The sequence below is a fragment of the Eptesicus fuscus genome, chromosome 6 (assembly GCF_027574615.1).
Source record: "Eptesicus fuscus isolate TK198812 chromosome 6, DD_ASM_mEF_20220401, whole genome shotgun sequence".
In the NCBI taxonomy this organism is placed as follows: Eukaryota; Metazoa; Chordata; class Mammalia; order Chiroptera; family Vespertilionidae; genus Eptesicus; species Eptesicus fuscus.
The window spans coordinates 79,794,688-79,809,880 of record NC_072478.1 but is presented as its reverse complement, the minus strand read 5'-3'; the positions used below and the strand labels follow the sequence as shown (position 1 = coordinate 79,809,880).

At 36.8% G+C, this 15,193-nt stretch overlaps 1 protein-coding gene across 12 annotated transcripts in view; it reads right to left on the bottom strand.

The window, feature by feature from the left end:
- Nucleotides 1–15,193, bottom strand: part of ANKHD1 (ankyrin repeat and KH domain containing 1) — a 128,067-nt gene that overhangs the window by 63,617 nt on the left and 49,257 nt on the right. For 9 of the 12 annotated variants that reach the window (XM_054717938.1, XM_054717940.1, XM_054717939.1 and 6 more), the window contains exon 10: nt 14,833–14,942. In XM_054717938.1, coding sequence (XP_054573913.1) covers nt 14,833–14,942 — 110 coding nt within the window. Of the gene's footprint in view, nt 1–2,214; nt 2,289–14,832; nt 14,943–15,193 lie in introns of those variants that run through there. The other 3 variants (XM_054717942.1, XM_028147168.2, XM_008141413.3) reach the window with 2 other exon arrangements.

Below are 15,193 nucleotides of genomic sequence, written 5' to 3'. Positions count from 1 at the left end.
TTCTAGTTCTGATAAACACTATGAGAAAAAAGGTACAGTTTTTTATCTATTTGTTTTTATTAAGTTTATTGGGGTGACATTTGGTTTTAGATTATAAAATTCAATTATACACTAAGTTTATTTTCTTCAAAATAAGTTGATTTCCTTTAAAATCATAGTCATGGGCACCCAAGGCATGCATATAGATATATATGGATTTTAACTGTATCACAGAGGTAGAGTTTTCTTGGAGTTGGAGGAGAACTGTGTCTAAGGGGAAGAATCAGAATCACAGGAAAGGGAGGTAGACTGTTTAATAATACATACAGTATATACTAGAGGATTCTGATACTCTCACCAGCAGGATATGTTCTTCCCACCCACCACTGTATATTCATCAATACCTTAGTGATCTACTGTTAAGGATGAGATTCATAACCCTTGTGAGAACTGAGAAGGAAGAGATTAAGAGGCACTGTTCTAGGGTTTGCTGTTTAGCATCGTTTCTAAAAATCACAAATAACAAAGAAAAACCAAGCTTCTTCAGTTTGAATGAAGGAAGAATGATTGATTATAAAGCAAAGATGAAAAGAGAACATAATTCTACAATGATGTAGAATAATCTGTACAGACTCCAGGATTGTCTCAAAGTGTGAGTATGGAGGAATTGTCATCAGAATCTCCTGGAATATTAGTTAAAATGCAAACTCCCATTTCAAATATGCTGAAACTGAACCTCTAAATGTGGGGTTGCAAACCTCACTTTTAAAAAGTATCCCAAGTTTTGAGACTTATAGCCAGAGAGAGAGAGATTTATAATTAATTTCCTTTAACAAATCCAGGGAGAAAGAAATACCTTTTCTAAAATAATACTCAGCTTTACATTCTAGATAGGAGCCTGAGATACTACACAAACTGAGTAAAAATTCAGATTTTCATATAATATTTTGTGAAATAAATTTATTTTGTTCAAGTTAGAATATAACGATTTCTTATTCAACAAGCCATTAATAAAGATATTAATAAGCATTATAATTAAGAGTGGCTTGATACTGAAAATTTTATTTTAGATGGCCCAAGTTGATTGTGCTCAATCATAATTTATTCTTAAGCATTGCTCTTGAGTTTAAATAAATCCCTCTGGATTACAATGGATATTAACTTTGCTTGATTTTTAATTATTATTATTTTTAAAATATTTTATTGAGTTTTTACAGAGAGGAAGGGAGAAGGATAGAGAGTTAGAAACATCGATGAGAGAGAAACATCGATCAGTTGCCTCTTGCACACTCCCCACTGGGGATGTGCCCGCAACCAAGGTACATGCCCTTGACCAGAATCGAACCTGGGACCTTTCAGTCTGCAGGCTGACGCTCTATCCACTGAGCCAAACCGGTTTCGACAACTTTGCTTGATTTTTAAAACGATTAGGCACAAATTCCACATTTTTTTTTCCAAAAGAAAAGGAGTGTTTGCTTATAAATAAGTATTCACCTTTTTAAAAATCAATTTCAGAATGAGGTAACAGGAGACAATTTTAAGGAGAAAAATTTTAATGTATATAAATTAGGGCATGAATAATATAGTAAATGTTATAACTAATTTTTTGTTTATCTGAGGATTATACATATATTTAAATATAATTTTATTGATTTCAGAGAGGAAGGAAAAGGGAGAGAGAGATAGAAACATCAATGATGAGAATCATTGATTGGCAGCCTCCTGTACACCCCCAGCGGGGATCGAGCCCACAACCCAAGCATGTGCCCCGACTGCGAATTGAACTGTGACCTCCTGATTCATAGGTTGACGCTCAACCACCAAAGCACACTGGCCAGGCTGAGGATTATATTTTTAAAATCCAATATATTACTCTAAATCTAAGTTTCAGATTTCTGATGAACAAAATTGAAAGCAGGACTTTATAATTGAGATTTTTTTCTCTGGGGTATCTTAACTCTCCCAATAGGGAGAATACAAAAGAACTAACTATCTGAATAAGAAAATCTATTTCCACCTATGAGATTTGTTAGGAATACCACATAAAAAAGAATACTAAGGAAGCAAATTACTAGTAATGTAAATCTTTTTTTTATTTAAACTTTATAATCTGTTTCAATTGAAGAGGATTTCCTTTATCACCCACCAGGGTCCTGGAACTTCTTGGTTGGAATTCAGATATCCAGAGTTCTGGTTACCTACAACATCTATTCTTTATGTAGTAGCTTACAAGCATCAAAGGCCACCCTCACCTGATGCTTGGCCGGATCTATGCCCTCCAAAATAGTCTTCATGTCCTCCTGCTTGTCCTGTGAAAGGAAAAAGAAGAACTCACGGATCTTATTCCAAAATGAAAATCACATTTGGCCATGAAGACCATGTGACTGACTGGTACTTCAAATGCTGGGCTTTATTAAACTCAGGCTCTTTAATGAAAAAGATTCTCATCAGTAGAGAACATAATCCAGGAGCAGAGATTTTTCATGCCTTTGTCTCCCAACAACTAAAGCCACAGAATCAAGAACAGTATCTTTTAACTAAAGAAAATAATTAAATGATTTGGAGATACCACAAGTTGGGAGAAAAAGTAAGGAAAATATTGTAAGATAACTACATAGTTATATTTAAATGCATGTAGTGCTCATACTTTTCAACTAAAATCTGAGAGAGAGAATATCTGTATTTTCTCTAGATCTAGACTCCTAACAGAGAGAAAGTACTTGAAGGTGAGATAAGAATATAATTGAGGAAACAGTAATAAGCTTTGCAGTCACCAACCACAGTTAACTAAGTTTCCAAATAAAAGAAATGTAGCCTAGAGAAGGCTTTATTCTAAGTCACTCCTACCTCCTACCTAGTGTGCTTACCTTAAGGGGATGCATGCTCCTATAGTAGAGATTTGGTGAGAAAGAATTGTGAAACAACTACATTTGTTAAGGCTCGCTTCCCCTCCCTGCCCCACCCTTATATGATTTTCAACAAATGGCAAGCCCCATTCAAATATGAATAATAAGCACAAAGTATCCAACATAGAACTTAAGAAGTTCCTACAAAAATGGAAATGATAAAAGTGAAATATTTCCCTACACTTTCAAAAAAAAATTAAAGCACATAAATTCTTTAAATAGCTGAACGAAGTGATATAACAGCAAGAGGAGATTTAAAAGTGAGTTGGGCATGGCCAGTGTGGCTCAATGGTTGAGCATGGACCTATGAACCAGGAGGTCATAGTTCAATTCCTGGTCAGGGCACATACCCCAGAATTTGATCCCCAGTGGGGGGCATGCAGGAGGCAGCTGATCAATGATTCTCTTTCATCATTGACTAGAAGCCCGATGCACGAAGATTCGTGCCAGAATGGGCCTTCCTTTCCCTGGCTGCTGGCACCGCTTTCGCTCTGGCCAGAGCCGCCTTTCCACCTTCCTACACTGCTCAGAGGCCTCGGCCACGTAAGCAAATTAACAGCCATCTTTGTTGGGTTAATTTGCATACTCACTCCTGATTGGCTGTGGGCATCACGAAGGTACGTTCAATTAGCATGTTTGTCTATTATTAGGTAAGATGTTTCTACCTCTTTCTCCCTCTCCCTTCCTCTCTGAAATCAAGTTCAGGCACTCAGGGATTAAGAAGCTATATAATATGAAAGACTAGAAAAATTAACACTGATCCACCTAAGCAACTGGGAGAAACAGGATCATAAAACAGAATATAAATGTTATGCAACCAAAGTAATATAAAAATATAACTCCTGAAAATCTTATGGTGCAAGATACATTTAATTTCTTCTTTCAGAATGAGGTGAATAGATACTGTCTGAATACTTGTGTTTTTTTAAAAAATATATATGTTCTTTAAAAAAATTAACAGGAGAGAACCAAGATGGCAGCATAGGTAAATACCTGTACTTGCTGCCTCCCACAACCACATCAAAATTACAACTAAAATACATAACAACTATCCACAACCGCAGGAAAGCTGGCTGAATGGAAGTACTACAATTAAAGAGGTTAAGAAAGCGCATTAATGCCCTAGCCGGTGTGGCTCAGTGGATAGAGCGTCGGCCTGAGGACTGAAAGGTCCCAGGTTCGATTCCGGTCAAGGGTGCATGCCCAGGTTGTGGGCTCGATCCTCAGTATGAGGCATGCAGGAGGCAGCCAATCCATGATTCTTTCTCATCATGGATGTTTCTCTCTCTCTCTCCTCCTCCCTTCCTCCCTGAAATGAATAAAAATATTAAAAAAAAAGAAAAAAAAGAAAAAAGAAAGAAAGCGCATTAAGACTGGTAGGAGGTGTGGAGGCACGGAACGGGCTGGCACCCGGGTGTGCCACTTTTTTAATCGAGAAGGAGATACAAGCTCCTGCTTACTCTGAGCTTCAGTGCTGGGCGAGACTCGGGAGGACCCAGACACATACGGGGAGAAACTGGACTATCTGGCATTGGGGCAGGAAAGCGGGGGCGGCTTTCTTCCAGATGGAGGTGCTCGAAACAGTCATTGTTACTGTGCTGGCAACTCCCCGGTACAGGGCTGACTGGCAGCCATTGCTGTTTGCTCCACTCTGGAGATACCCCGAGACCCGCCCTATCCAATTTACAACCTCACCCACGCTGTGCTCAGCAGCTTTTGCATATGAATGGCCTGTCTTTTCACAGCCTAAAACCTGTCAAACAAGCTGCAGCTGGGTCAGGGAGCCCCAAAGCTATTAAAAGAAGGTCCAAGCCTGCACCAGCACCAGCCTTCCTTGCTTCACAGCTGGGCCTCGTCTGGGCACTTCCAAACCCCATACAAAGAGGAGGAATCTGCAGATCTCTCTGTAGCTCCTGCTGGGTGGCCCCAGGTAGTGGCTGACTTTGCATCTCCTTGGACATCCAAGAGCCAGTGTATCCAGTAGTCAGTGCAAGACCATACCAGATTACAACTCTTCATATCCATAAGTGACACACTCAAGGGGCAGACTCAGTGAGCACCAAAGCCCCACTGAAGGAAGTCCTGCCCCATAAGCGTATCTCCTGCACAGCAGCTCTTCCATTGTAGACACAGCTGGTCCTCACAGCCAATTGGCCTGGAGGTCAATTCCTCCCAGGGATACCAACAGAAATCAAGGCTCAACTACAACAAGTCTGTGCACATAGCCCACAAAGGGGTGCACCAAGAGTGTCTACCTCAGGTGATTGGGGAGGCTGAGCCACTGGGTACACAAGGCCACTCTATCAACTCAAGGAGTCTTAGCAGCTACCCAATACATAGAAACAAACACAGGGAAGCAGCCAAAATGCGGAGACAAAGAAACATGTCACAAATTAAAGAAATGGAAGAAAGCAAACTACTGGATATAGCGTTCAAAACCACAGTTATAAGGTTACTCAAGAATCTTCTAGAAACTTCCGAGGAACTTAGTGAGACCTTCGAGGATCTTAGTGAGAATGCCAAGAAAAAGGAAAAGGACCAGTCAAAAATTAAGCATACATTGACTGAAATAATGAATAAAGATTCAACAGTAGACTAAAGGATCCCAAGAATCAAGTCAAAGATTTGAAATACGAGGAAACAAAAAACACCAACTGGAAGAGCAAAAAAGAAAAAGAATCCAAAAATATGAAGATAGTGTAAGGAGCCTCTGGGACAACTTCAAGCGTACCAACATCCAAATTATTGGGGTGCCAGAAGAAGAGAAAACCTATTTGAAGAAATAATGACAGAAAACTTCCCCTACCTGGTGAAAGAAATAGAACTACAAGTCTGAGAAGCGCAGAAACCCCAAACAAGATTAATCCAAAGAGGACTACACCAAGACACATCATAATTAAAATGCCAAGGGCAAAAGACAAAGAGAGAATCTTAAAAGCAGCAAGAGAAAAACAGTTAGTTACCTACAAGGGAGTACCCATACGACTGTCAGCTGATTTCTCAGCAGAAACAATGCAGGCCAGACGGGAGTGGCAAGAAATATTCAAAGTGATGAATAGCAAGAACCTACAATCAAGATTACTCTACCCAGCAAAACTATCATTTAGAATTGAAGGTCAGATAAAGAGCTTCAAAGACAAGAAAAAGCTAAAGGAGTTCATCACAACCAAACCAGGATTATATGAAATGCTGAAGGGTATTCTTTAAGAAGAGGAAGAAGAAAAAGGTAAAGATAGAAGATTATGAACAACGAAGTGACAACAAATACATATCTATCAACAAGTGAATCTAAAAATCAAGTAAATAAAAAGTCTGATGAACAGAATAAACTGGTGAGTGTAATAAAATCAGGGACATGGAAATGGAGAGGATTGACAACTCGTGGGGGGAAGGGAGAATGAGGGGGGTATGGGAAGAGATTGGACAAAGATCTTATAAGCATGTATGCAGTATCTATGATGAGGAAAATGGGGTGGCGAGGGCCTGGGCTGGGGTGGGAACCGGGTGGAGGGGAGCTATGTGGGGGGAAAAAAGGGACATCTGTAATAATCTAAACAATAAAGATTTAAAAAATTAACAAAATATTTCAAAATTTGCATTTGGAAATGATGTCTGAGTATTCTTCCAGAAAGTAACTTTATACCTGTGTTTTATATAGTTCACCAAAGCTTTGGGAGCAATTAATGAGCAGTTCCTAGGGCTACTTGGAACACAGGGAGACTTTTTAGTTAAAACAAACATGGAGACTAAGATCAAAGCTTAGAAAATTAAACCATCAAGGAAAAAAGAACAAAAGATCTAATTCATGTTAATGAGAATGTGGAAAATCAGGAAGTCTCAATAGTTAATGGAAGTATAGACTGGTTCAGCACTTTTGACCAATTTGGCAGCAGTGATCAAAATTTTAGATGTGGGCCCTTTGGTAACTAGAATATCACTTCTAGAAATTTATGTCTATAGGTATATTCACAAAAATAGAAAAGATATGTAAATGTGCTTAACAACATTTAGTGTAACACCATTTGTAATACTTAAACTAATAACCCAGATGTTTATGAATAAATAACTAGTTAAGAAATAAGTAACTGTGAAAAGAAATGAGAAATCCATATATTAAAAGGAAAAAGTTGCAGTAAAGTGTTATGTGACAACAAATCCACTCTATAAAGACATAGAGCCCACAAACACAGAATATACATATACTTGGGTGTATAGAAATGTCCAGAAGGACACACAACATATTGCTTAAATTAAAAAAAAAAATCTTATGAAAGAGGACTTGATCCACATAGTAGCCCTGTGCACGAATCTGAGGGCCAGTAGCTCTCTGCAGGGCCTGGCCACTTCGTGCCCGCTGCCCAGAGGCCCATCTGCAGCTGGGCGCAGAACGCTTGCCTCATCGCCAGGCCGACGAAGCAAGCATTCCGCCAGGCCACTCACGCTGCCCAGTCTCAGGGGCCGCCCCCCTTCCTGCCCCCGGGACTGGGGGATTCCGGCAGGGCTGAGAGGACTGGGCGCTGCCAATCTTGTGGCTATGGGCATCACCATATTTGTGATGGACTGATGGTTAATTTGCATATTACCCTTTTATTAGATAGGATAAATTTTAATATAGATAACAAATTGATCCTTCAAAATTTTTTCTTATTTTTAAGGGAATTCTGTATCAAACCTCATTTTAAGAAAATAAATTCTAGGAATAAGAACCAGAGGGTGCTAAGGCTCCCATTAGCTCAATTATTCTAGGAAAATGACCCCTAAAAGGTCATTTGGCTGGCAGAATACATTCCAAGGAAAGCAACAAAGGTCAGAGAGCTTACTTATGCTTAAGAAAGAAAATCAGTGATAGACCACTGTGACATATTCAAAGGGTCCAATTTCCTCAGTGTAAAAGTGTTTGAACTTTTAGTAAACCCAGTAAAAATAATAAACCCTTCAAAGTTATGGTCAACGCAAGAGACAATCAATAATAATAAAAACCAAAATTCTACTTCAGTAAGAAATTATATGAAGAATTAAACCATGATAAGAATGTTTCTTTCAATATATGTGACTTTTTCTTTTTTAAATATATTTTATTGATTTTTTACAGAGAGGAAGGGAGAGGGATAGAGAGTTAGAAACATCAATGAGAGAGAAACATCGATCAGCTGCCTCCTGCACACCCCTACTGGGGATGTGCCCGCAACCAATGTACATGCCCTTGACCGGAATAGAACCTGGGACCCTTCAGTCCCCAGGCCGACACTCTATCCACTGAGCCAAACCAGTTAGGGCAATATATGTGACTTTTCATCATACATACATAAAATATCTCCGGAAGGATCCAAGAAATGAACAACACTGATTGTCAATGGGGATGGAAACTGGGTAGCCATGAAACATTTTTACACTTTGTGAATCCTGAATGATGTAAAGATATTACTTAAAAATTTTAAAAACATATATTTTTCCAAATAATTTTAAGGTCTTGTTAAGCAAAAATTTAGCCACAACAATGAGGACAATAACTAATTGACATAGGACCAACTATTATTTAATATAGCAAAGACTTCATAATTAGTAACACTGTACGCCTACCATACTTCTTTAAGTTGGTTCCATTTTTTATCTCTGATCCATTTCATCTAAAGCAGATTGATTATGAGCATAAAAAAAGAAACTATGTTCTATCTCACGTCCTTGGGTACCCTCTCCCTCTCCCACCCCTATCTTTAAGGTGACAAACATTTTAAAGTAAAATGGTATCTTTCTTGTTTTTTAGATCTCATGTATACTTGAAAGCCAAAGCTGAAATAAAAACAACAATCCTAAACAAAGGAAATTTTGAAAAGTTTTAAGACATAAAACATGAAAGGAAGACGATATAACATAAGTTTATTCTGCTATTTGAAATAAACTTTACTTGCAGAAAAAAAAAAAGAATAAATTTAGAACTGAATAATACCAAAGATAACCAGAGAGACTATATTCTTAACTATCCTTAGGATTCCACAAGGGAGTAAGATATAGTTTACTTAAAACAAAAATCCATGTTGAGAAAAATCTTCCTACTTCTTTGATAATATTTAAGTAGGATAAAATAAAGATAGTAAAAAGACTTATAGTGGCTGGCTGTGGTGGTTCAGTGGATTGAGCATCATCCCTTAGACCAAAAGGTCCCTGGTTCTCGGTCAGGGCATATGCCTGGGTTGCAGGCTCGATCCCCAGTAGGGGGCATGCAAGAGGCAGCCAATCAATGATTTTCTCTCATCATTGATGTTCTATCTCCCTCTCCTTTCCTCTCTGAAATCAAGAAAAATATATTTTAAAAAAAGACAGTGGAAGAGATAATGATTTAGCATTATAATGCCAGATTATTCTTTATTGGGGTAACCTTACTAAATTAATTGTGCATTTTAAGGACTATTTTATCTATTAAAGTAAACTATAAAATGTTAAAATAAGCAAAATTTGCTAATTATTAATTATATAATAACTCTCAAAATAGTGCTTGGGGTCACATAAGTACATCAAGTATACACATAGATTTTAAGCGATATAGTAATTTATATAACAGTTACACCATTATTACAATGACGATGTATATCTTAAGAATTCATTTTCTCAGAGGGTCTCATAGCCCTTTACACATTCTTGGGCTAACAAAGCATTCAATATCATCTAGTCTATCTAAACAGTTGGTTAACTAGTTCTTTAGAAATAATGAAATTAGATTTCTTAAGCTAGGTCATTAAAGATCATTTGGTCCAAACCCCTCATAAAAAGGGGTAGGAAAAACAACAACAAAAGAAGCCTATAAGAATTTAAGAGATTTGCCTAAGGACACCAAACAGAGTCAAAATAAGAATATATTATACAACTATGGAAAATAGTCCAGAAAATAATAGTAGATTCATTTTACAGATGAGAATATTGAGGCAAATATTTGCTTATAGATCAGTGATTTGATGGCTATGATGAAAATTTAGGTGCCTCATCTAATGTTCTGTGGCATCAGTTCTTTTTGGATCTCCACTCAGATCTAGGATAATAAGATGCCTTTCATAGGCATTTCTTCCTTTAAGCAGATTTACTTTTGAATAGCAACGCAGGCCTACATAATGCTGAGTTGGGTCACAAAATCTCTTGGTAAGACATAACTAGATTGTATTTACCTTCTCTAATATCTATGCTGTTTTTATTTTTTTTAAAATATATTTTATTGATTTCTTACAGAGAGGAAGGGAGAGGGATAGAGAGCTAGAAACATCGATGAGAGAGAAACATCGACCAGCTGCCTCCTAAACACCCCCTACCGGGGATGTGCCCGCAACCAATGTACATGCCCTTGACCGGAATCGAACCTGGGACCTTTCAGTCCGCAGGCCAACGCTCTATCCACTGAGCCAAACCGGTTTCGGCAATATCTATGCTGTTTTTTTAATAGGAAATTCTCCTTGTATTCAGAGCCTACTGATCAATTATACTATGGTATATGTCTTCTAGTAATAAAAGACCAAGGAGCTGGACACAAGGAAGTATACTTATTTACTTAATTTATATACCACCCTCTCTTCCATTTCAACTTCAGCTTTGTTGGCAAATACATGTGAAGGAAATTCTAAAGATGACAAATATTTCTATCTTAACAAATGTATCAAAGTTTTAATTTTTTAAAAAATATATTTTTGGATGCGAATGGGGGGATGAGGACAAATATGTGACACCTTAATCAATAAAGAAATTAAAAAAAATATTTTTACTGATTTGAGAGAGAGAGGAAGGGAGAGGGAAAAGAGATAGAAACATTGATCAGCTGCTTCCTTCACACCCCCTACTGGGGATTGAGCCCACACCCCAGGCATGGGAATTGAACAGGTGACCTCTTAGTGCATGGGTCGACACTCAACCACAGAGCCACACTGGCTGAGCACAAATGTATCCAAGTTATTATGCTGAAATTAATATGCCATGATGAAAAGAGAGATTCTACCATCTTCACAAATGGTTTGAGAAACACAAAAACTCATCAAATCAAAAAACCTTTGATATGTTGGCCAACACAATGTTGTCACCTAAACATACTATCTATATTTCATTAGGGTCTTTAGAAACTCTGATCCAATGCAGTCATATTTCATAGACAAGGATCATGTCTATAACAATAAAATGGTTGGGCATGGAAACCAGGAAAAAGACAACAAAGCAGATCAAAATTAAAAGCAAGCAAGAGAAAAAAGAAAGTAGTGTTTTATAATCCAAATTATACTGTTCAATAGTTAACTATGCAAATTCTCCACCTTGAAATTGAGAAGTAAAACTGAAGGGGGGCTAGAAGACTGTGTAAAAGAAATTAAGCCATAGAGGCTTGAACTGAATGAAGTAAGCTATAGAGATGAGAACAAGTATGAAATATTAAAATTCTGCCTTCTGGTCTAATGAACAGTAATTATTGATAATGGTCTAGAGTTAATATCATTCTAGACCATTATTCATTGTTTTTAAAAATTCACATTAATATCTTAACTGATTCTGTTGCAGAATATTTTAAAGAATGGAAAACAACAGTTTTTAAGCTCCTTTTTAAAAATTATAATATCAAAACCTTGAATTATGGCAAAAGATAAACTCTAAAATCTAATCAAGGCTTGAGGGTTGTTCCAAATTATATTCCAAAGGTTTACTTACTTGTACATCCTTATTTGAAACTAAGCATGCAAATAGTTCCCCAAAATGAAGGTGCCCAGCCAACCCACAATAACATCTATTTAACTTAAAGAACTAGCAAACTTAGATATCAAGAACACACATATGGAATGCTCAAATGGACTCTATCTCTGCTCCATGCAATGGGAGTGGAAAGTCTTCCACCTGCAAACCACTGGAGGAAATTACTATAGCCCAAAACAGATACTAGGAGATAGCATCAAAGAATTAAGGACAAGAAAGATGCTACTGCCTTGCTAGGTGCAGCTAGTAAGAATTATCAATCATTTTTCTCAGGACTCAGTAACTGATATTATCTGCTTTACTCACTTCTTATATTTGACTAGGTTTTTTCACCCCTCTCTGGCTTATAGCAAAGTCTGAAATTACAAAGTTTATTTATAGGTTTTAAATACCAACTTACTATGATTTCCTACACTCTCCACATCTTCTATAAAGAATATAACTAGTAAAAGAACTAATATTAAAATTGAAATGTCTGTCCACAGAGTGCAAAAGCATGGAATAAGCAATATATTTTTAAAAGTTAAAATCAATATATAAAATAACTGAAAAGGAGAAAAAAAAGAGTTATGCATATAAAGTTATCAAACCTAACAGTATTTGTAACAGTGAAAAATGAAAAGCAAGTCAAAACTTCAATATTAAGTGAATAGTTATGGTTCATTAACTTGATGAAATACTATGAAAGAGTTATAAAAATAGACTATGTAATAATATGAAGATTATGCAAAAACACTGGAAAAAATAGAGAAAACTATTATAATTACATGTAAATATGAAATGCAAAGATAGATTGCAAAATAGAAAAATAATTGTTAAAATAACAGTATTACCTTTGTATTTAATTAAGATATGTATTTATCTGAGCCATTTTTAAATCTAATATTTTAAATGTAAAACAGTAAATTCAAATCTATCTGTTCATTTAATGCAAATCTTCTAAAGAATTCTAATCACAAACACTACATAATTCCAGAAGACTATAAAAATAAAATATTTGACCCTGGCCGGTTTGGCTCAGTGGATAGAACGTCGGCCTGCAGACTCAAGGGTCCCAGGTTCGAATCCGGTCAAGGGCATGTACCTTGGTTGTGGGTACATCCCCAGTAGGGGGTATGCAGGAGGCAGCTGATTGATGTTTCTCTCTCATCGATGTTTCTAACTCTCTCTCCCTCTCCCTTCCTCTCTGTGAAAAATCAATAAAATATATATATTTTTAAAAAGAAATAAAATATTTGAAAATCTATATATATAAAAGTCTAAGTGACCGAACAACTGTTCGACCATGTGACCGGTAGCTATGATGCGCACTGACCACCAGGGGGCAGATGCTCAACAATCAGGCATGGAAACATGGAACAGACTGAGGAATCTCAGAGGGAAAGTGGGAGGGTGGGAAGAGATTAACTAAAGATCTTATATGCATACTAGAGGCCCGGTACATGAATTCGTGCACCGGTGGGGGTGGGGGTTCCTCAGCCTGGCCTGCGGGGATCGGGCCAAAACCGGCCTGGTGCACGAATTCATGCACCTGCGGGGATCAGTCCGACATCCCCCGAGAAATTCCGGATTACACAGGACAGGCTGACTGGTGCATGGGCACTGGGCCTCTAGTATTTCATAATAGATTTCTAACTCAAATCAATCAAAATCAGTAAGATTATGCTATACACTAGAATACATTTAACAGTTTATCTTTTTCCTATTTAATATTTTCAGAAAAACTCTCACAAACAGGTTAAGAAAGTGACTATGTTGCAGAAAAATGGAAGAAGAGAGAATTCAAGTAAAAATTTGGAGGATAAGAATATTAAATTTGTTTATAGTATCTAAGCTTTTATGCTCTACCCTATTTCTTCTTTTTTTTCCTACTCTATTTCAAGTGGTGAAATATGACAATTCTTAAATTTTATAGATGACCCAAAGCAACTTTAAAAAAGGAAAAAGATAATAAAAAGAAGACAGGAGATTAAGATCTATTTAACATGTCTCTCTTGTCATAATCCTATATAATAAAAGGCTAATATGCAAATCGACAGAACGGTGGAACGACCCGTTGCTATGACACACACTGACCACCAGAGGGCAGGCACTCAATGCAGGAGCTGGCTCCTGGTGGTCAGTGCGCTCCCACAGGGGGAGCACCGCTCAGCCAGAAGCCGGGCTCATGGCTGGTGAGCACAGCAGGGGTGGCAGGAGCCTTTCCTGCTTCCGTGGCAGCACTAAGGATATCCGTCTGCAGGGAGCAGGCCTAAGCTGTCAGTTGGACATCCCCCGAGAGCTCCCGGACTATGAGAGTGTACAGGCTGGGCTGAGGGAATGCACAAATTTCATGCAGTGGGCCTCTAGTTCTCAAATAAAAATTAGTAAGTACACCTCAGAAATTCTAACTGATGGGGAAGATCCTAATTAATAATAATGAATGCTAGTGTTATTATAATATTTAGTATTAGTAGAAATAGTAGTAAATGGCATAATTATACTATACATTTACTTTAGTCAATAATTATTTTCCAATAATCTCAGGTATCTATTTGGAAATGTCTGTTATTAGAAATGGTTTAAAAGACAATACTTGCACAGTTTTTTTCCAAATAACTAAAACTAATAAATTTGATTCATTATAACATGTCTCTTACATTTTTATGAAATATATAAAGGAATTTTGTGAGAAACTAGAAAGCAGTTTAAAGAACCCTTACAAAATAAAAATGAATCAAAGCACACATTTCAGCAAGAAGTATAAACCTTTAAGTGGGATATGATTTACAATTCCCACAGTTGTAAGAAATATTACACACATAAATCTGCCATCTAATTTAAAACTTTGAAAAGCCAAACTGAAAAATACTAAAAGAACAGAAAAATAATAGAATACTTTAATAATGTTAGAAAGATGACAACTTTGTTTTTAAAGTCAAATTAGAGAAACAAAAGAAATCACTCAATGATTTGACAGGTTATTCTATTTTGTAAACATATCACTGAATTTATAATATTTCTAATAAAGGGCAGCTTAAAAAGTGTAAGGATGTCAATTGGAACTGGGGTGAGAAGAAAAAACTAAGTATTTTAAAATATTGTTAATAAATGCAATAAAATAAATAGCCAAACATTTTTTAAAGTTATTTTATATAAAGCATGTAAACTATAGATCTTTATTAGATTTTTCTGAATGTTAAAAAGAAATGAGTGAGAATTAAAACAAAAATATTTGAAATTAAAAATATCTTACTAAATCAGCCCCTGCTTGAAGTAAAACATCTGCAACATCTGTATGTCCATTTTCACAAGCATAGGTTAAGGCTGTGTCTCCTGTTGCTGTTGTAGCATGAACATTAGCACCTAGCAAACAAAAAACAATCATAAATTTACTTTGTGAATTATACATTATATTAAATAGTTTAATTTTGCAATTTGGTGAAACTGATAAACTTGAAGTATGAAGCCCCGCCAGTATGGCACAGGGGTTGAGCACTGACCCATGAACCGGGAGGTCACAGTTCAATTCCTGGTAGGGCACATGCCCAGATTTCGGGCTCAATTCCCAGGAGGAGGCATGCAGGAGGCAACCAATTAATGATTCTCTCTCATCA